This window comes from Cottoperca gobio, chromosome 2 (genome assembly GCF_900634415.1).
Source record: "Cottoperca gobio chromosome 2, fCotGob3.1, whole genome shotgun sequence".
Classification (NCBI taxonomy): Eukaryota; Metazoa; Chordata; class Actinopteri; order Perciformes; family Bovichtidae; genus Cottoperca; species Cottoperca gobio.
Window position 1 is genome coordinate 717,448 of NC_041356.1, and position 23,491 is coordinate 740,938.

The 23,491-nt window shown below is 38.8% G+C and overlaps 1 protein-coding gene across 1 annotated transcript in view; it reads right to left on the bottom strand.

Annotated features, from left to right (window-relative positions):
- The window catches only part of LOC115021681 (muscarinic acetylcholine receptor M4-like), a 40,533-nt gene that overhangs the window by 6,365 nt on the left and 10,677 nt on the right, over positions 1-23,491 (bottom strand). Inside the window, exons 2-5 of the mRNA XM_029452278.1 lie at positions 5,709-6,307; positions 3,304-3,458; positions 1,859-2,060; positions 1,087-1,176 (exon numbers count right to left, since the gene is read on the bottom strand). Of these exons, the coding sequence (XP_029308138.1) occupies positions 1,087-1,176; positions 1,859-2,060; positions 3,304-3,458; positions 5,709-6,307 (1,046 nt within the window). The remainder of the gene's footprint in view (positions 1-1,086; positions 1,177-1,858; positions 2,061-3,303; positions 3,459-5,708; positions 6,308-23,491) is intronic.

A 23,491-nucleotide genomic window follows, 5' to 3' on the forward strand; every position in this document is an offset into this window, starting at 1 on the left:
ATATGCAGTGTTATTTCATTTTAAATGTCAAAAGGGTTTTGTGGCTCCCAGTGTTTTCTTTACTGTGGGAAACGGGTCCAAATGGCTCTTTGAGTGGTAAAGGTTGCCGACCCCTGGTCTATTCTCTTCATTTCATAGCTTTCCTCTTGGTTGCGCTGCTTCCAGCCTCAGATCGAGATTTGGAGGGCTGGCCTTTATGTTAGAGCTTTTATCCAATCATATTTCAGCCATAATGTGTTGCCAGGGTCCAAGAGATCTGCCCTTAGGCCTTCAGAATCAACAGTGCGAGCGCCTGTAGCTTAAAGTGAACGGAGACAAAACTGTGGCGTTAACCAATCAGATTTCGAGTTGGCGACACCGGGGCCAGCTAGCAGGCGTACGATAATGTCAGCACGTTCACGTCTTTTGATTGGATATGCATTTGGTCGCAGATATAATACAACGCCATTTTCAAGACAAACCTTTCAAGAAAAGCTAGACATCGTGAGAAGAGAACGGCCAACCCCAACGCTAGCAAGCCTATCACAGCCGGGAAAAGGGTTTGTCCGCCACTATCAAATCACTAACTACGAGTGGTACCATTGGCTCACAGCCTCCGAGAGGCACTTTAAATTGTACTGCTGGGAATGCCTGCTATTTACAACTGATCGATTTGGTGTTTGGAGCCACACTGGGTTTGCAAACTTGAGTTGTCTAACCAAGGCAGCAACGAGACACCAAAGCACGACTGGGCACTTACAAGCAACGGTGCTTTTGAAAACTTTTGGGGACACCCGAGTGGATCTACAGCTCAACGAATAAGTGCGCAGGGAAACAGAGCTCCACAACGGTGGAATAATTCAGGTAGGACTGTGTAGGAGAAGGCCTAGGTGTGAAATGCACAGCCTGCCACTGATCTTGTCATAATAGTTGGCAGCTCTTGGCTTCTGTGCATATATACAAAGTTGTCCAAAGAAATGCGTCCAACTTTGTTGTGCAAATATTCATCTTAGTATATCATCTGTATCATTTTTGATAGACTTTTAAGAATGTTGGAAATAGAGCACGGAATTGGAAAAATAAAGCAATCCAACTTTGAATACCAACCTCAGATATTACCTCCTTATTGGTGTTGTCTTTTGGCTCTGTGGGGGGAATAAAAGCTGTGGACGAATCGTTGGAACTCTCCTTTTCCTCCTAGATAGAAAGAGAGAGAGAGTGAGAGAGAGAGAGAGAGAGAGAGAGAGAGAGAGAGAGAGAGAGAGAGAGACAGGAATACAGAGAGATAGAGAGACAAAGAGAGTGAGAGAGAGACAAAGAGAGTGAGAGTGAGAGAGAGAGACAAAGAGAGTGAGAGAGAGACAGAGACAAAGGGAGAGAGAGAGAGGCAGAGAGAGAGCGAGAGTGAGACACAGAGAGAGAGACAGAGACAAAGGGAGAGAGAGAGGCAGAGAGAGAGAGTGAGTGAGAGAGACAGAGAGAGAGAGTGAGAGACAGAGAGAGAGAGAGAGAGAGAGAGAGAGAGAGAGAGAGAGAGAGAGAGAGAGAGAGAGACAGGAATACAGAGAGATAGAGAGACAAAGAGAGTGAGAGAGAGACAAAGAGAGTGAGAGTGAGAGAGAGAGACAAAGAGAGTGAGAGAGAGAGACAGAGACAAAGGGAGAGAGAGAGGCAGAGAGAGAGCGAGAGAGAGCGAGACAGAGAGAGAGAGAGAGAGTGAGAGAGAGAGTGAGAGAGCGAGACAAAGTGACAGAGAGAGAGAAGGAGATGGATAGATAGATACATACATAGAGAGATAGAGAGACATGAGTCTGTCACACAGCTGAACTACATCAGGTACATACATCAGGAGAGAAGTTAATGGTGTAGGTCTCAGTACCTGTGTGAGTGCTGGACTGGACTGTGCTTGAGACTGTGGCTGAGCAGGTTTAGGTTCCTCCACTCTGCCATTCTTCACAGCCTCCAGCGCAGTGGTAGTTGAGTCTAGACTGAGTTTGGGAGTAGAGCGGGGACTGGCCTGAGGACTGGTCTCATTGTTGTTGTTCTGCTTCAACAGGTGACTCTTCAGCAAGCTGGGAGTTCTGGGAAAAAAATATTAGAATTGTTTTATTTTATTTTACACCATTAGAACATTTCTGCCTATAACATGTGCAGTAACATCCAAAAATCGATATGAATAAATAATGGTGCATATATTATGGTAATTAGTTTTGCAACAAATTGTGTTTATGATTAATTATGTTAAAAGACTGCGTGAGAGGCATCTGGTGCCAATTTGTGATTTATTGACCCCATCTCCTTCTCTGGAAGTTGTACAGTTTTAACTAAGAACAAAATGATCGTTTAGATCACGCATAATATTCATGTGACCTGTGCATTAAAACATTTACTAAGACAGTGAATCTGTTACACTGCTCTACACTAACCAGGTGCACATCACCAAATATAGTGTTCAACATACTGTCAACATAAGAAACAGAAAGTATAAACATTTATATTTTTATAATTATTGCATATAATATGTAAATAATCATGGTTGATACATTACATGATTACTTCATATAGATTATACATATAATGTAAGATATGATTTAATGATAGTTATGTTAAAGACAAAGAGGAGCGATCATAAGGAAACTAGAAGCTATAACAGATCTATTTTTGACCTCACACAGACACAGACGAATGAAGCCATCCTTCTACCTGTCCTCGTTATCAACATATCAACAAAGTCATGTGACTGAACTTAGGGCGTGTGTCTTTATACCGTATATTTTCAATTATTCCCAATAAGGAAGGAGCGCCCGCCTCGAGAAAAAGCCCTGCACCCTGCGTCTTTTTTGTGAGCGCTTCGCCTTTTTATTTGTGATCACTCCGAGCTGGTGACATCATTGTGGGTCAACACTATTCCCCCACTGGGCTCTGCTCTCCTCCCAGCTGCTTGACAGGGAAGGGACAGTGTGGTATCCTCAGCTCCTCAGTTCCTCGTGACTCTGATGCTACTCGTCAGGTGAAGATCTTGTGAAAAGTCTGCGTTGAAAACGGGCTGAATGCTCTAATACACAGTGAGCCAACCTTCTAAAGGTCAATCACATGACTTTATTGAAAGGTTCCGAGGGTAGGAGGAAGGATGGCATCATTCGAGGTGAAGTCTGTGGTGATGCTCATCGTTCGGTCTCATAGATGCATAGCTATAGTGGTAACTTAAAATTAAAAAAAGGTAAGCATTGGGATTTAAACATTTTCTCCATGCCATCTCGTCTTTTGTGTTTTCTTTTCTCTCATGAAGTTATTTGTAAACTGCCATTAATTTGATTCCCTTACTTTATTCCCTTCTTCTCCTTCTTCTCTGGTTTGTGTTTGGAGACCCTGCTCCTGGAGGCAAGGGAAATGTGGATGTACAGGACTGTCATAATAATGACAGGAAGATAGAACGCTGCTATGGCCGTCCCAAACGTCGCCGCAGGGTTTGAAAGGAACTATAGAAAGAAAGACAGAAAGAAAGAAAGAAAGAAAGACAGAAAGCGAGAGAGAGAGAAAAAGAAAGAAAGAAGGAAACCCTTCCATGATCTAGAGACAATATTTACACATATGCAAATGAGTTCCCAGTTTATGAGGTACACTGTCTAATGCAATCAAATACACCATACATTATAGAATGTTTGCTGCATACCTGTCAACGTTAGAATTTCAAAATAAGGGAATTGTTTTGGCGAACTCCGCCCATATTTTTAACAGCTCTCAGCCCCCCAGCCCCCACCCATATAATGTAAATGTAAACACATAAGGGACGGGTAGGCTATATACATTCAGGAAATACATGTTTATGTAAAGTATGTATTACTTGTACAGACATGTTTATACAATTTATGTATTTTATTTATTAGTTAATATCATCAATTTATTTGATGATTGATGAGTTGTGTGGCTTTTGTTTCCCCCGACGAGGACTTCCTTTCGATGGCAGAGTCGGGAAACATGTCCGCTACACTGCGACTGAAATCATCGCAGAAGCTGAAGGCTACATTATTTTTGGCGGAAAGCATTCACATCTTTCCCTCAGCTTTGGTCACTTGGTTTGCCTCTGAAACAGTTCTTGTCACACATGAAGTCATTGACAATGTATGTTTTGTGCCGCTTGGCGTGCTTGGATGATTGTTCGTGCTGGCGAACACCGCTTATTCCGTCGTGTACAAAGCTAAAATCTGAATGGCACACTTTACAAAAAGCATGAGTTTGCCCGACTTTGCTTTTTATTAAATAAGGGAAGGTCTCCTCCCATTTGTCTAGTTACTTGCATAAAGTTTTAACTTTTTTAGCAGGTACAACTGCGTCTCCATCTATCTCCCGTTCACTGTGACTCTCATCCATATGCTTTCTTCTTCTGTGTGTTTACTGGCGGATAACGTTTTTCAGCTCATGTTAAACATAATACTGTCACCTGCTCTACCGGAGGCCACTGTACACTTTTTTTAATTAGGCCTTTTTATTTTTTTTTGAAAGGTTAAAAATATGGGATAATTATGGGAAAATATTCAAACGGGAGGAAAACGGGATAGAAGCAAAGGTACGGGATAATCCTGGGAAAAACGGGAGGGTTGACAGGTATGGTTTGCTGACACTGTGTTGCTTAAACTGTTAATCTTTGAGGTTGTAGATGCATTATATCAAAAGTGTAATATTTAGCACATACATACACGATATTACAGTATTAGAAATACAAGCAAAGAGAAACAAAAGAGTCTTAGTTTAAGAGTCCAAATCTAAGGGCCTAAGCATTATACATAATTTGTCAGGGGCTTCTTGGAAGTTTGTTCTTAAAACTAGGAACAGCATATGTGACTAAATATTTGTTGCGTATGTATGGTGCATGACGTGATGATCTAATAACGTTGGGGAACTCTACATCAGTGAAACAGCAAAGAGTCTGGACAAGAGATTGAATGAACATCAGAACAATATTAGCTGTCTGTGAACACCGGACCAAAACACTCACAGCGTCTGGGATGGACCACTGCAACCTACAAGTCGAGGGTCGCGTAACTAATGGGGCAGCCAAACTAGCATTACCACTAGCAAGCTAACCTGATAGCATTTTTACTCCCTGCAAACTACTTTTGGCTGTGCAAGTTGTTATCACAATAGTATCCAGTACCTCACACTGACTATGTGTTTTACAATGGATGTTTTATATTTTTATTTGGAATTACCACCTTGCATGTAAGACTCCACCAACCAGTCAAGTTGCAGTTTACATCCATGTCTGTCCAAAATGTCATCACTTAATCATTTTATCCTTGTAATACTTTGTGGGAAATTGTCGTAATTAGCGTATGAATTAATGAATTATGGCCAATCATGTGTTTTGTGAGGTCACAGTGACCTTGATCTTTGACCTTTGACCACCCAGTTATAATCAGTTCATCAAAATCTAATCAGATTATAAAGGGGATAATCATTTGTTAAGGGAAAAACAGTGTAATAGACCTTTAATGTAGACATTGAAAAGTAGAAGGTGACAATCTTGCATGGATACCAACAACTAGCCTCCTGACATCTTTTGCTATCTCCATTAGTCACATCACACCCGCCTTGCAGGTCGTAGCGGTTAAACCAGTCTCCCCACTACATCCAATGGGACCAGGAGTCAGTGGAGCAGATTTACATCTGACAATCTTTGAACGGAGACTGGGGTTACTATCTCTTAATGTAAGTTTTATTTACTGTACCTGAATATAACACTCTCCGGGTGGCACTGTTCGCTGTCCAACGATGAACTGCCAGAACAAGATGGCAGGAGCCCACAAGATGAACGACAGGATCCATGCTGCCGCGATCATTAACCCTGCCATCTTAGTTGTCCTTCTTGTAGGATATGTGAGGGGTTTGGTCACGCAGAAATAGCGATCAAAGCTGATGATCAATAAATTCATCACTGAGGCATTTGAGACAACATAATCTAAAGCTAGCCACAAGTCACAGACCACCGGCCCGAGCGGCCAGTAGCCAACAATGATGTAGACTGTGTACAAATTCATGCTGAAAACACCTATGATCAAGTCCGCGCATGCTAATGAAAATAAGAAATAGTTATTGACAGTTTGTAGGTGGCGGTTTACTTTGATGGACAGCATGACTAATATATTTCCTGTGACAGTCACAAAGCTCAGAGATCCTGTAACCAAGGCGATAAAAAACATCTCCAGAGCTTTATATGGACTTCCTGTCCCCACTCCTTCATCCACAGGAGAGCAGAATGTTGAATCATTGGAGGAAATGTTGCATGAGGTGTTGGAGAACAGGTCAGCTGATTGGACGGCCGAAGACCCTGAGGAAATAGAAAGAAAGATAAGAAGATAGAAAACGAGAACTATGGTGTATATTGTCATATGAGTGACCTGTACTTCAATAATACATTTGAAATGGCAACTGGTCAAAATAATTGTGCTGGTGACACCGCAGTAGTTGGGTCAGTATCCCACATATAGGAGGAAGGTGTCTAATCTTGTGAGTTGGCACATTGATAATAATCCTCAGCTTTACATTGGGAAAAGTAAAGAGAAACTTAGGAGAGGGGAGGGTGGAACCAGCTCCCACTTTGTGTTCAGGAGGCAGACACCCCCTCCACATTTAAGAGCAGGCCAAAGACTTTCCTCTTTGATAAAGCGTATAGTCAGGGCTGGCTCAGGCTTGCCTTGAGCCAAGCCCTTAGTTATACTGCTATAGGCTTAGACTGCCGGGGGACTTACACCTCTCTCCTCCACCTTTCTCTATCTGTATGTATTCATGTCTCTTAAATGCATGTTACCAACTCAGCATCCGGGCAATCATCCCCGAAGTTACTGTGTCTCTCATCTAGGAGGTTGCCACTATTTTTTTTGGGGAGGCACTGTGAAGCTAATTTTGACATTCTCCTGGATCCATCTTTTTCAAATACGATCACATCATCATTTTCATCACATGGATTGTCTATGTTGTATTTTTACTTTGTCGTTTAAGTTTGTATACACACGTCATCTGTTGCAAGTCTGTCCGTCTCTTCCTAAGGTTTCTTCCATTTTTTCCTTGTGCGGTGCGAGGGTCTAAGGACAGAGGGGGTTGTATGCTGTACATTCTGTAAATCCCCATGAGACAAATGAGTAATTTGTGATATTGGGCTTTACAAATCCATTTGATTTGATTTGGAAAACTACTTTATGAAATTGCCAAGAAACCAGTTAGAAAGTGAAAAAGTAAATTTTTCTTGGCACTATAATCTCTACAAACCTTAATTAGCAAAGCAATGTTTAGACAATTTTAAAGCTGGCTCGTTAGAGATTGTATATTTCCAAAAAGATGGAAGAATCTGGAGTGCATAACCATTTTTCTACTTCCACAGCTACACTGGGGACGCGTTTTAGCAGCACATCCATCTGGTTGTACCGCACCTCCCCCAACCACTCTGCATTTAACTCACTTGCTGCCGCAGTCTGAGGGGAGATCAAACTCATGCTATGCTGAGTTTTGCCAATATAAAAGAGTCACTCCTAATTACTTCGAATTACAAGAGAGATGTTTCATTGTCAATGGTTTCAACTGTGTCGTGAATAGATATGTTATCAAGAAGATGGCTGGCAGCATGCTAGCCATAAAAAATGACCCAGCCTGAGATCTGATCTGCACGCACGTCACAATTTAGTTTTCCATAAAACTATGAACATACATACCTTACATCAATAAAACTGAAACGCCTACAAAAGGTGCCCAACATATTCAGGTCTTGTTGTGAAGGAGTATTTCTTTCCCCTAGCAATAGGCATTAATGCTAATGACAAATAAAACAAGTTTCCCTTTCCAAAATCCAACCTCTGTACAACACCATGACACAAAGTAAAAAGTGAACATGATATTAATTGGCTGCATAATAAAATATTACTTGTGGTAGAAGAACAATCTGATAGTATTTTACAACCATCATCAACACAACACCGAGTTTGAAGAGTGAAATCCAAAAAGACCAAAATCTTTTTTGAGTTAGTTTAAAATGAATATATAATGTTTGAGGTGGTGGTTCGCTGACGATTGCTGGAGTTTATGCCACTGGATAAGCCTGACTGAAGTTTCTATGAGTCATGTATTTGTGCCGATGATTTTCAGCTTTGCTAACTTGGTACAAAATAAGCTTCATCTCAACCCTCTCACTCAGCAGAGAAGCTGTTCCTTAGATATTCTGAAGTCATTAGTCAGAGTCCCTTCACTCCTCACCATAGACTATTTTAAAGACTATGGTACAAATCAATGGTTCCACTTCAGGTCTCTCAACAAGCTCTTCAGGAGTTTGTGCCTACAATAAAGGCTGCTGAGGACTAGAGTTCAGAACCATGGAGTTCACCCGCCGCATGCTCACATGGAGAAGGAATGTTTTTGCCTTGTTTACTTAGAATGTGTTGTCTTATCAAATCAAATCAAATCAAATGTATTTGTATAGCCCAATATCACAAATTATACATTTGTCTCAGTGTGCTTTACAGACTGTACAGGTTACGACATCCTCTGTCCTTAGACCCTCGCATCGCACAAGGAAAAACTTCCTAAAAGAAACCCCAAAATTAAAGGGGAATCAAATCAAATCAAATCAAATTTATTTGTATAGCCCAATATCACAAATTATACATTTGTCTCAGTGTGCTTTACAGACTGCACAGGTTACAACATCCTCTGTCCTTAGACCCTCGCATCGCACAAGGAAAAACTTCCTAAAAGAAACCCCAAAATTAAAGGGGAAAAAATGGAAGAAACCTCAGGGAGAGCAACTGAGGAGGGATCCCTCTCCCAGGACGGACAGACGTGCAATAGATGTCGTGTGTACAGGATAAACAACATAGTACAAATACAACATTTGACAGAAATTATGTTGTGTTGGAAAAAAAGAAATAGAAAGTATGGATGATGTCAAGGAAAATGTCAATAAGGCTTCCCGGTGTCCAGCAGGACCAGGTCAGCAGACGCTGTCACGATTCATGATCCTGACGTAAACTTTATCAGTGGCAACCTGCCACATGAGAGACAGACACTCCGGGGATGATACCCCGGATGGTGAGTTAGTAACATACATTTACATAAATGCATACAGATAGAGAGGGAGAAGAAGAGAGAGGGAGGGGAGGAGAGAGGAAGAGAAGGAAGAGAGCAGGGAGGTGTCCCCCGGCAGTCTAAGCCTATAGCAGCATAACTAGAGGCTGATCCAGGGCAAACCTGAGCCAGCCCTAACTATAAGCTTTATCAAAAAGGAAAGTCTTTAGCCTACTCTTAAATGTGGAGAGTGTGTCTGCCTCCCGAACACAAACTGGAAGCTGGTTCCACTGGAGAGGAGCTTGATAGCTGAAGGCTCTGGCTCCCATTGTACTCTTAGAGACTCTAGGAACCACAAGTAACCCTGCAGTCTGGGAGCGTAATGCTCTAGTTGGTTTATAAGGTACTATGAGATCTTTAATATATGCTGGAGCCTGACCATTAATTGATTTGTAAATCAGGAGAAGGATTTTGAATTCTATTCTGTATTTTACCGGGAGCCAGTGCAGAGCAGCTAATACAGGAGTAATATGATCCCGTTTCCTTGTTCTAGTCAATACACGTGCCGCTGCATTTTGGATCAACTGAAGAGTCTTAAGCGACTTTTTGGGACAACCTGATAACAATGAGTTGCAGTAATCCAGCCTTGAAGTAACAAATGCATGGACTAGTTTTTCTGCATCATTTTGAGACAGGATGTGTCTTATTTTTGCAATGTTACGTAGATGAAAGAAGGCAGTCCTTGAGATTTGTTTTATGTGGGAGTTAAACGACAGATCTTGATCAAAGATGACGCCAAGATTCCTTACAGTGGTGCTGGAGGCCAAGTTAATGCCATCCAGAGCTTCTATGTCATTAGAAAATGCGTTTCGGAGGCGTTTAGGGCCAAGTATAATAACTTCAGTTTTGTCTGTGTTTAACATCAAAAAGTTGCTAGACATCCAAGTTTTTATGTCCTTAAGGCATGCTTGAAGTTTAGCCAATTGATTGGTTTCATCTGGTTTAATTGATAGATATAATTGGGTATCATCCGCATAACAATGAAAGTTTCTAGAGTGGTTCCTTATAATATTGCCCAAAGGAAGCATATATAAGGTGAATAGAATCGGTCCAAGTACAGAACCCTGCGGAACTCCAAGACTGACTTTGGCTGTCATGGAGGATTTATCGTTAACAAGTACAAATTGAGATCGCTCAGATAAATAGGACTTGAACGAGCTTAGTGCGGTTCCTCTTATGCCAACAAAAAGTTAGGTACGTTTATGGTTCAGGACAGAGAAAATCCAAATAGACTATGCGCAATACAATAAAATGCGCATGCATTTATATTCATAAAATACGTGCTGTGAAGAAGTGAGGATGAACTACTCACAGGGACCCTATATACTATATTCAAACCCCAATTGGCTCCCAAAACGCTAGCTGTACTGTGGAAACATGTTTAATAAGTTAGTCCGTCGTCAGGCATAAGTTTAACATAGGTTACGAATAGGTTATCCACTCGTTATCAATAAATTGGCCGTAGGGTTCACCGTCAGCCGACGTAAACATAACATACCTCTAACGTAGTCACGTACGTATTCACGTATGTCTAACATAACGTAACTTATGTGTAACGTCTGCATAACTTATGAAGCATACGTTGGGTACGTCCGAAAACTTTGAACACGCTCAAAACATTTTCATGGCCTCAGCGTTCAACAATGTACCCCAGGGTAACACAGCGTGTTCTTAACAAATACTACTTATGCCTTACCTTATATCAACGTACATAAGTGTATTGCCGATATTTTGTATACGCCATATTTTTGTATACGTTATGCATTCGTTGGGTATTCGTCTGATACTTTTTTGTCTAAGTAAGTGATACGCTATCAATAGGTTAGTCATGCGTATCTGTATACGGTCACTTTTCCAATCCGATCCGATGAAAAGTTGGACGTATTTGGACAATTTTTCGTATACGCCATACGGATATCGGAGATCAGGAAGGACCAAATCTAGTAACAAATATCTAATGTGCTAGTATCAACTTGATGTATCAGTTGTCCTCCCTTATGTCCCTTACACCTTGTGATGAGGACATCACACACACACACACACATAGCTCTAGGGATTTTAGATGAGCAGAACGTTTATTTAAAAGCAGGCTTTGTTAATCCAGGTAAGGTTAATAGAAGCCAAGGTGAAAGAAAAATTTTTTTTTTAGCTGGCTATAGTATATTAAATAGAAAGTCTAAGCACACTAAATAAATCAAATTGTTATATTATAAAGTAGTTTTGTGAACACTATATAGTAGTTTAATGTTTTAAGAATGACACAGTTTAACAGTAGTGGATCACTCACCTTTCAGTGAAGAAAAGCGCTATTATAATAAATAACCACAAGCAATGTGAAACATTTCACTGGAACAGTAACAGTTTGTACACTGCTGATGCAGAAAGGAGGACAGTGGGAATGTGTGTAAATTAAATACATTAAATAAAAAAAAGAAAGGTGTATTAAAGCATGTAATCTATGTTTAACATGAATAAACTAGTATTGAGAGAGAATTCAGATCCTTTACTTAAGAAAAATGATCAATATCACATTGTAAAATTACTACAATCAAAAGTCCTGCTTTGAAAATGTTATTTAAGTAAAAGTATTCCCAGAAAACTGCACTTAAAATAATAAAAGTAAAAGTAGTATATAGTGTGTCTCATTCTATACTAAATATGTACTATTATGAAGTATAGCATTAGATTATTATTACTCATGCAGTAATGTTTAAGCAGCATTTTATTCTTGTAGTTGGTTGAGGTGGAACTCATTTCCTCAACTATTAGGGCTGCAACGTATGCTTATTTTCATTATTGATTATCCATCCATCCATCGTCTACCACTTCTTCATTATTGATTAATCTGCAGTTTATTTTCTTCAATTTTTTTTATTGTTTGGTTGCCTGTTATAATTAGTGATGCATTCAAAGACAAAGCAAATGTTCACATCTTAGAATCTGAAACCCCTGGAATGTTGAAAATATTTTTTACAATACACCTTTAAAAATAAATAAAACTAGTCTAGCTAGCAACTACAGCTGCCAGACAAATAAAGTAGAGTAAAAGGTAATATATTACCTTATGAAATGCAGTGGAGTAAAAGTATAAAGGGTAAATAAGTAAAAGTAAGTGTAAGTACGTAAAGTACATAAAGTACAGATGTACAATGTATAGATATTTTTTCTTCACTGTCTGTATTTGGTGGATTTATATATATATATATATATATATATATATATATATATATATATATATATATATATTTATATATATATTATATTTATTTATTTATATATTTATATATATATATATGTATATATATATAAAATCTATTTTAAGTTCCTAATGGCTGCAGAGATAAAATATGTATACTGTTGAAGAACGTCAGCACAATTAATATGCAACAATATGTCTTTATTAATAACAGATACCGCATAAAAGAAGTACATATATCAAGTCAGGATTTGCAGTGGTCATAGTGTATTGTCATATTATGTATGCATGCATGCCTCAAAAGCTACATTCACTTTCAACATACTGCAACACCATGTGCATACATATTGCACATAATACACACATTCACACGTACAGTAGAGAAACTGACCATTACATTAGCATAAAACACACGCTTGAATTATGTATGTGCATCCCTCCTCTTTAACAATAATACAGAACAGCATCCTTACATCCTTGTTATCAACGCTGCACCGAATAGGAAGCGCTCCAATTAAAATTACAATATTATAATGATAGCACGTGGGACACATTCTATGTCACAATAATTCACATTTGTAGATATGATCAAATGTTTTAATATATTTATATATAATTGTATCCTGTATGTTTCAATGTTATAAATAACAGCTGCAGGATATTGGTGGTTTACTAACATTTGATATTTTGTCTCCTGTGTGTTACTTCAAATCAGTTTGTTCATGTATAGTATATATATATATATATATATATATATATATATATATATATATATGTTTTGTTTAATTACAGAATTAAATTAAATCAATAGTCATAGTAAGATTTGATAGCCTTAAAATACATGAACACAGTTTATAGTGTGTTCTGTGCAATATTAAAATGAGTAAAAAAACAAAGTGTCTGTTTTGTATTGTAAATGTGATGATAAACTGCTGCTGTTGATCTATAGACTAATGGTCTGAAAATGTTCTATATGTAACAATATGTCTTACAAACGATAAAAGAAGTCAGAGTCGGACTAGATGTACAGCAAGCAATAATGAGACATAATGTTCACAATAAATGAATTGTGCTGGAATTCTTTCACACGATACGAGAAGAAAACATTAAGACATTCATGTTAGGATCAGAACACTATTGGGTGGTCTTTGTAAGATAATGAGTAACATTAGGTTTGTTAAGTTCTAAAAGCAAACCAGAGCCATCGACATTTTTTATGCATCATTTATGTGGGACAAGTGGAGCTAATTCTGGATACAGTGTCTATTATTTATATACTACTCTAGTCCATAGCTCTTCAACAGGGGGTCCGCGAAATTGTTTGTAGATAAAGCACATTTTTTTAAATAAAAAAAATATATTTATATATTTTTTGCACATTCACATCCTCCCCACCCCCCATCGCACAGAATTCCGACAGAACCCGCCCTCGCACAGAACTCCGACAGCACCCCCCCTACGTTTGAAGCAGAGAGTCCCTTTTCCATGCTACACCAGTTTGGGGGTCTTTGGCCTGAAAAACATTGAAGACTCCTGCTCTAGTCACTATACTCAGTTTGAGTTTTTATGTAATCATTAAATGATCTCTAAAAAAAAATCAATGGAGGGTACTGAGTTATAGAAACAGAAAAACCTGACCTCTCGCTAATAGGCAAATATATCGATACATATCTTTGGAAATGTGGCTCTTGATAGTGGAGGTCAGGAGGTCAGGAGGTCTGTCAAATCATACCTACGTTGCTTTTTGTGAGTTTATATAAATGAAACTAATTAAATTGTAAAGTGTCGGCCAAACATCGTATTGTGGCAGATTGTGATATCGGTATAATATACAATATATGCAGAGCCTCAACGTCGATTCTTCCTACTCTTCTAGGTTTTACAGCAGATTGCAACCGTTGCTTTTGAGGTTGCATACTGTCCCGAACTTTATTATGAGTCGTTCTAGACGATGATCAAAATCACAGTTTTATACTCGTTTCTTTCGCCATGACAACAGAAACAAAAAAATATGGGAATAAGAATAACTAAATTGTGAAATAATCTGTATTTAAAAAACAATATTCTCTTTAATAGACTGCAATACATCACATTATATACTGTATATATATATTTTTTGTGTGTAAAATGGCTTTTGCCAAAAATATAAAAAAATACATTTTAGTTCTATCTCAAGGACACACACATCCACACACTTGGCTTAGATCCTCTATGAAATATACAACACAGGCTGATGAGAAGCACATTTCCATTGATTTCATCATCATCTCACACACTCATATATACATGAACAGCTTTCCAACAACAACAAGGCTCTGGCCAACAAGCCGTTGCAACATTTACAACTCTCAAAATGAGCATACACAAGTCAACTGACAACCAGCCGCCATCACTCCATTGAAATATTCATCTAAAATAGACATTATATTAAATTATACAACTGTGGATGTCCCCCACTTCATTCCTCATTTACCTAGTGCGGCTTTAGATCTGAAACAGTCTAAATGTATGCTGAATAACACAGCATGACCTTCAACTAAATGTGTAGAAATGGAAAGCTATGAATGTTGTGACGCATTCAAAGAATTCTGTAATAAATATTGTACAACCTTTTTCATTTCTCACAAGGCAAGGTTGATTTAACTGTAAGTTATTGTTTGAGACTATTCTTTGCCTTGGTGTGTCTTGGATTGAATATGTTTAGAGGTGTTGGAAATACTTGTGTCTCTTTTTCTATGATCTCCCAAGAGAAGGAAGAGTGGAACACTGGAGTGACCTTCCTATTATCCCCCAATGCTGAATTCAAAATATACATGTTGTATTTTGCAAAGAAAGAACAAATACAGAAAGATCCTTAGGGATGGCAGCTGGTCTAGCAGTTTTCCAGCAAACAAGCCCCAGTGGAGCTACTGTTGTTGTTCTGTTGGAAGTGTGGACTACAGCAGACCAACACTAAACTCACAGGTCTCATTGCAAAGCCCACAGCATCGTCCTGATTATTGGTCCATTGTGGCTTACAGAAAGCCTTAAGGACCAGTTACGCTTTGTTATGTCGAGATCACAAACACATTATTATTTGACTACCGCAAGGAAACAAATCATCATCATTTAACACCGATTAAAATTACACTGCTATGTTCAGTCAGGGGAGAGAAAAACAATCACGCAACATATGCATCTGACACATCACAGCCACAGTGCCTGGCACACGGACAGCAGCTCGCTGCTACTACAGTCTGACAGCCAGACGAGTTGTTAACAAGCAGACGGTTTGCCCAGATTATCAAAAGCACTTTACTGAAATAAAACAACAGTAATAATCCTGTGAAGAGGGTAAAGTGTAAGATATGGCCAGCATTTTACTTTAAAACAATCAGAAACACTATCGACAGAATTGGGGTTATCCCTTGTAATACCGCTTCTACCTTGAGAGGCGATAGTGAGTCCAGTCCCTCAAACATGAGAGCATGAATAAGAAGAGCCTTCCTGAGGGCTTGTCAATCGTGTTAAAGGTACAGTGATTGCATAGATGGCCGAAGCTCTTGGCCAGCGACCTTTTATCACAATCCAAACCACCCGTTACCGGCAAGAAACCAGATCGAGCGGCAAAGAAAATAAGTGGTATAAAAAAAGAGGCAAATGAGGTTTGATGACTCACAACATCTGGTAAGTGACATCTAGTGTTTCACTATTCAAAATTAACAAAATTATTTACTTATATTATGTGAAAATAATGACAACTATACCGATAAAACTTTCCACATGGCGTCGATGTATGGTTTGATGTGGCTGTTTTCTTGCTACTATGGTCTTTTCTGAAACTGACCTAAACAAGCTATACCATCAATGCCACCAGTAAGATAATACGTTATTTTGACCTCTCAGAGTTTTAGCAGTTTGGTCGAATTGTGTGATGAAATGCTGCCCCCTATTTGTTTGGAGCTTGTACAGGAAAACTGTCTGCACACAACTACTGCATGTATAATAAATCAAAAATAAGCTAGGAAGTCGCTCTTTAAATTGTAAGGGTTAAATGACGGAAAAATGGATGTGATTAAGAGGCTCTAGAGAAATCCAAATTTCTGTAAAACAAATTCCAGCTTGTCATTTAAAAGCACAGTAAGAGGCTGATTTAACATTTGCAGCCTTTTGACAGGTGCCGAAAAGTGCAATATTTATACAATGGTGCTTTGTGAAAGGTCTAAAAATAAGAGAGGAAGAAATGGATCATCGTCAAATGACGTGAAACTGATGTATTATTGCAGACTGTTGCGATTAGACGTCTGGGTGAAGCAGGTGTAGACTTTATGGAAATACTGGATATTGGCACATAGACAAGAAGAGAGTGACGAGAGAGAGAAAGGCAAAGAGAGATAAGACAACTTTGGCCCCTGTTATCATCAAAATGTCACCAATAGTTAAGTCAATTGCAACAGTGACAGCTGCAAAACATGTGGAGTTTTAGACCTCTAGTAGCACCGTTTGTTCATGAGTTGGATCCCAGTTCAGTCCGGAATGCTGCATCTGTGGTGTTATTCATTTTTCATCATACAGTATTTGTCCCCTGAAAGGCACTATAAAAATCCAAGCTATAATTATTATTATCTACATGTGGTGGTAATGTGCCAAGAAATGCAGCAATAACCCAACAAAGAAAGTGAAGAAGAAGACTGCAAGCTAGTAAACAAGGGATGAAACAATTCAGGATTAACCACAGTTTAACTTTCAATGCACATTATTGAAGAACCACCACACTGTGAGGCCAGAAATGCAATTATACTGAAGCTACAATCCTCTCATTCACTGTTCCATGCAATGAAGATACCAAAAAAAGGTTTTTATGGCAACACTGTAAAGAATTTAGAGGTGGGCGATCACGCTCATACACGCTCAGCAGATTCCAGTAGCGCCGGTGGTCAGTCCAAATGTTCAGCAGTTATGAGCAGACTTGCATCACAATGATCGCACTCAACCTCGAACATCATATGGAACTCCCTGCCTTCGGATCTGCCATGCAAAGTCATTGTCTGTTTTCTGTGTGTTTGTTTTTCTCTCTTAATGTTAACAATTCTATCTGGACTATTACACTTCCTTTGTGTGCCTCATGGAGTGCACTCGACCGCTAGGCAATGTGGTTTCTGCTGTCGATGTGGTGTCACATAGAGAGTCTGGGTTTTAGTCCTACGTCCCCAAAAGTGCAAAGAAAAGGTATACAAGAAAATGAGCCACCACTGTGCCACAACCATTACATCACATTACAGTTCATTTTGTCCTAAGCGACTTACAATAAGTGCAAACAATCATGGGATACAACTCCGAACAGCAAGAATCTTGCAAGTACATGAGCTTCAAATAGGTGAAATCATTTAAGTGCAGAACAATAACTTTGAATAAGCCAAACAAAAGGCACATACAAAGAATCTTTTTCTCTCTCTCTTCATTCGCCGAGATGCAGTCGAAACAGGTGAGTTTTCAGGCTGCAACGGAAGCTGTGCAGACTTTCTGCTGTCCTGACATCAATGGGGAGGTTGTTCCATCATTTTGGAGCCATGATTGTTTTATTTGAGGGGAATCTGGGTCCAACTCGCAGTGAGGGAGCAGCGAGCCGATTGGCCGATGCAACCACTAATAACTGTCACGATGCTGGATTTGCGTTTCCTGTTTTATTTTTAAATGTTCCCTTCCCCTTGTGTCATGTCTTGTATTACTTACCTGCCCTTGTGTTTTTGCCTTTCTCCCCCAGCTGTGTCTCATTCCCTCATTTAGTGTCTGTGTATTTATCCCTGTCTGTCTCAGTGTTCTTTGTCGGTTCGTCATTCTTGTTACACTCATGTTCTCGTGTGGAACTCATGCCACCTCGTGGTACCTCGTGTCTTCCCTGGTTTGTGTTTTTTGTTTTACTTGTTACTTTGTTTTGTATTTGATTAGCTTTGTTAAATAAAGCTCTCCTTTTGTTAAACCTCATCTGGCGTTCTGCATTTGGGTCCACCTCTTCACCCAGTCGTAACAATAACGTTATCAAAATTTGGATAAAGTGGCATTGAAAAGTACAGAAAGAATTCTGTAGCTGCAATATTATTTGTTTTACAGAGACTTGGTTCCAACCGGGTTTCAGTAAACATTTCGATGGTTAATCTTTGATCTGATGATCTGATGATCTGTTGACGCGGACTTTGCATCCTGGTTTGTTACAGCTGGTTGAGAAAATGTGCACGGGAGACTATGAGATTTTGATGAATTCCTTGAAACTTTATACCATCGTTATCCTGTATCTACCAGGATATGGAAGCAGTAGATGGTACTGCATTGCAATGTGCCATCCACATGGAACATTATCATGCATCACTGTTTCGTAAACCTCATTAACAGAGGAAAACGCAGTATGTCATGATGATAGGACAAATATATTATAACATGAAAGTCAGTTTCTTGTGGGCTGCCTACATCAGAAAGCATCTCATTCAACAAGCCATTCAGATGTGGCTCCTCTTCCTATTTCACATGCGTTTCAGCAGAGAGGGGGAATGCAGGTATATTCAGACGGACAGAATTAGAACAATAATAGGATGGGATTTATTTCTTTAAGTATGTAGGATGGGATTTATTTCTTTAAATATGTAGGATGGGATTTATTTCTTTGATTCTAATATGTAGGATGGGATTTATTTCTTTGAGTTTAGTATGTAGGATCGGACTTTCCACCAATGATAAAATATGAGATTATCTCTTTTTCATCTTAAATTGACAGTTTTTTTTATTTTCAATGGTAATCCAAATAAAACAATAAAATCTTATATAATTAAATTAGACAGATGAAATCTGGTATATTATTCTGTGATTAAGAAGCTTCTCTCTCTTTCTGCCTCTCTCACTTCATTTCTGTCTTTGTCCGTTTGTCTCTCGTCCCTTTCTGTTCATCTCGAGCCCCCTCTTTTTCCTTTGGGTCATTCCATTGGTTTGATCTGTGTGTGTCACATGCACACAAGCACACACACACAATCCCACAGTCCTCCAGTCAAAGCTACATCTTTGAATGTTGTTTTGAATGCAGTTCGTCTCTTTTTCAGCTTTCATCGTTTCTCCATCACTGGGTTCTCTTGGAAAACGAAGAGTCTACTGCCACACTATGGCAATAACAGCCTACCAACGGAAACGTGGCTAAAAACAATCTAATTAGCTAGTAGAGTGTAAAAAAGTGAATGACAGTAACAAATTGGCAATAAATCTCAACAGCAATCCACATCACTGCGCTGTAGTTACAAGTGTTTCTGGATTATTTTACATGTCCATCATCCATCTCACATAATGTACACACTTCTGTGCTTCTCTGTGGGAAATCCTCTACAGCTCAGGACTTTAAGCCAAGAGTTGATGAATTTACATAAAAAAAAAAGATGTCAGGTGTCTGGGAAAAGGCCACAATGACGCTCATATTTAAGTCTGTGAAATAAACGGCATGTTTTGATTGACTGCAAAGTGAATTTTAAATTAAGCCGATTGCATACCAGAAGGCTAGGCTGTATGGGACACCTAATGTGTTCAAAGTTCTTTTACTTTTAAATGTCTCACGTAACCATTATGTTGCCATATATTCAGGTCTGTGAAACAGGCTATGTGAGACTCTTATTTTGCTTTTACATCAGGAAGTATTTTGTTTTATTGAACGTCCCCACACAATCATCGAGTCATTGTATTCAGTTCTGGGAATTGCTGTTTGGTATCTTATTTGTAAAAAATATAATCAGAATGCAATGTTTTGCTTGACTGATTGCTGGCCAAGCAACTTTTTTGTGGACTTTTTTAGGACTTTGTGTGGACCAAATTGTATGTGAGAGCGCTTAATGAAATATGAAACAATATAATCAAAGATGTTTTATTTGAATTTTTTAGATCAAATAAATGCATTTCAATAAACTATATATGAATGGCGTTTGATGTCATTTCATAGCGTGGCCCTGAATGAGTGAATATGAGTTTGACAATTTGCTGAGTCATCAATTAAAAAAGCAGGACTGGACATCAAAAAATATTACCACATTTCAGACTTACCACCAACCAGTGTTCCCGCCTTTGCGAGTCACCTGACACTTTCCCGTACACCTGCCCCAGTTCGGCAGCATGCTTTTTGCAGCAAGCTCCGCAAACACAGGATCACCGACGGCGACGAGACGGCGTGCAGAGAGGAGGTCAGAGCCCCGCTTCTACAGGTGCACCATCCAGAGCATAGGTCTTCAACAAGGGGTACTGCAGGGGGGTCGCGAAATTGTTTGTAGATAAAGCAAATATGTATATTTTTTTCATATCCGCCATTCCTCCCCCCCCGTTGCACACAACTCGGACAGCCTCTCCCCCCTCGCACAAAACTCTGACAGCACAAAGTCTCTGTATCAGTCACATTCCTTTTACCACAATTTCTATCATGCCTCATGGCCTTAGTATTCCAGCCTTTGTTTGATGACCTTTAGACAGTTTCGCTCTTTCATATTGCTGATGCTTGTCCTGCTTTTTGTCACACATCCCCTCCACCTCGACTCATGCCATTTTGGCAGTTCCTTTTGTTTTTGAGGTACAGTAGTGATTGGAATGACCCACAATGGAGGCAGATACTTGATTGGTTCCAGCCCTTTCAACCCCTTCCAATTCTGCATTGACCACATTTCACTGGACTTCATCACTGGCCTGCCACCCTCTGAGCGGTAACACAAGACAATAGGGCCTCACGCAAGAACTTCTTCCACACCCTGTTCACCAGAAATATCACTTCAGGTTAGGGTAATAATATTTAAAAAGCCATTCGATCAGGATACACTTAATGCTTTATGATTAACATCAGTACTAACTAGCAGCACAAGTTCTAATGGGAAATAATGAGATTACGTTTGCTGCATTATTTCCTCCAATTTCCTAATTCCCTCAGTGGCACATCAGAGATTAGCCCGGATGCACTTCCACTGATGCTGACTTCATCTACATGTAATCAGTACATTCCTGAGCATCACATGTCCGTGTCCTAAAAACCCTCCGTTTTCTGTCTCCATCAGTGCATATTTCTGTCTGTCTGCATATCGTACAGCGAAGGTTATTATGCACCATCTAATGTTCCCCCAGCATCTAGATTAGAAATTTTTAATCTAGTGTACAAGGCGAAATGTTTTGCAGCAGCACAATAACATTCAGTAATATAGGTCAGGTTTCAGACACCGTTCTAGAACTACTACAGACATCAAAGTATGCAAAAATATCTCTCACATACATATTGGAAAGTAGTTATTGGTAAAATGTCTAAAGATCATTGTGATTCTTCGTTAGATCTAGTTATGAGCACATTCTATTTTCTAAATAAATGATGGGTTAGCACAATCGGTTCTAACCCGACCAGACTCGATGTCCTCTCTAGCTTTGAACAGTTGGCATAAATCCTCATCTCTCTTGTCAAACCCCTATCCCCTAATTCCTCTATCGCCCCTCTGCATCCTCCCCTCCCAATCCAACTTTACATCCCTCTGTGCCCATTTTGATGCCAGCTCACAGGGAATGTGCCAGTTGCAACATCTGGGGCTGACACATACAGTACACGTTCAAATTCAGACACACATACATAGCCACACAGTAAATGCAACATGGCAACTGCAGTATCCTTAGAAAGTAGGCCATTACAGGGTCAAAACTAATTAGAAGATGACAACAGAACTACAGGTTTAAAAAGGATGCTTGCGGATCTTTAATTAGGATGTTCTATTGTTTGAACATGCAGAGCCCTTCTGCCACCACCACCACCACCAAAAAATAATAAAAAATCAGCATTTCTTTGAAATAAATTTGAATGCAAAAAAAATGTAAGGCAGCAAATCCTTAGGAAATGTGACCGAAAAATGACTTTAAAGATTAATTGACAAAACGTTCTGGGATTAATTTCAAGCCTCAGCTCGAATTCAAACTATGACAATAACAGGACAACTTTGGAAATGAAAGACAGAAAAGATCCTACCAACTTGTTCTTGTGCAATCTATCCAACTTCTGATAGCGAAAATGCACAAAACTCAACCCAACCAGCTTTGGGCTAGTTACAGATGTAACACTAAGTAGTCACTGTTCTACAAACATGTTGTAGCTGATTTAATGTTAAAATAGCATAATAATAATAATAATAATAATAATAATAATAATAATAATAATAATAATAATAATAATAATAATAATAATAATAATAATAATAATAATAATAATAATAATAATAATAATGGTAATGGTAATGGTAGTAGCTGTAGACATCGAGCAGGACCAGCGCAACAAGTGAAGCCACAATCCATGATCTTGACACAACCTTTAAATGTGGCAACCTGCCAGATGAGAAAAACAGAAACTCTGTATGAAAAGATGACTCTTTTTTCAGAGAATGGCCGCCTTCCTCCACCTCAGTGTTGCATCTAGCTAGGACTTCCCGGACCAGTCTTTCAACTGAATGAAACAAAAAGTTGATTTAAACCTTCCATCTTCAAAATGTCATCGTTATTGGAGACTAATCTAATGAGTCTCATCCCACTTTTGGATAAAAAAAACAGACACAATAAAACAATATAGCCACTATTTTGAAAAACATTATTTGATCATGGTGTTTGGGTTTTAAATTAAATTGTGTGTGCAAATGTGAAACTAATGAGGAACCAGTTCACTAAAACACATGATCATTCATTTAATCAGTTAATCTGCGCTTTAAGAAACGATTGGAAACAAAAGACTAATAGTGGGCCATCCTGCTACAAGAAATATATGATGGTTAAAGATAAATAAAATAATTCATAAATTGTATATAACCTCTAGATCTTAAAAAGGTTATTCCATATAGCACTTGTAAAAAATGGGACCCTTTTGATATATTTAAAAGGTTAATATACGTTGGACACATTTATGAGTCCGAGGAGTGTTGTTAACAGTACATCTTTTCTGGTTCAGGTTCAAAAGTCCTTTTTTTATAAATCCTTTAATGTTTGTTACTTATTTCAATACTTTGCTCTGCTGATACATGTTGTGTATGTTGTGTGTCCCTGCTTATAAGGATGTATAGGTTTTGATTTTGTATTTAGCTTTGTGTTAGTTCTGTGTTTATTGTTTTATTTGTTTTCTGTCATATTTTAGGTTTTTCTTTCCCATCAGAAATCTTATTCAACACAGAACAGCGACATTTATTCGTGCCATTGTGTTTA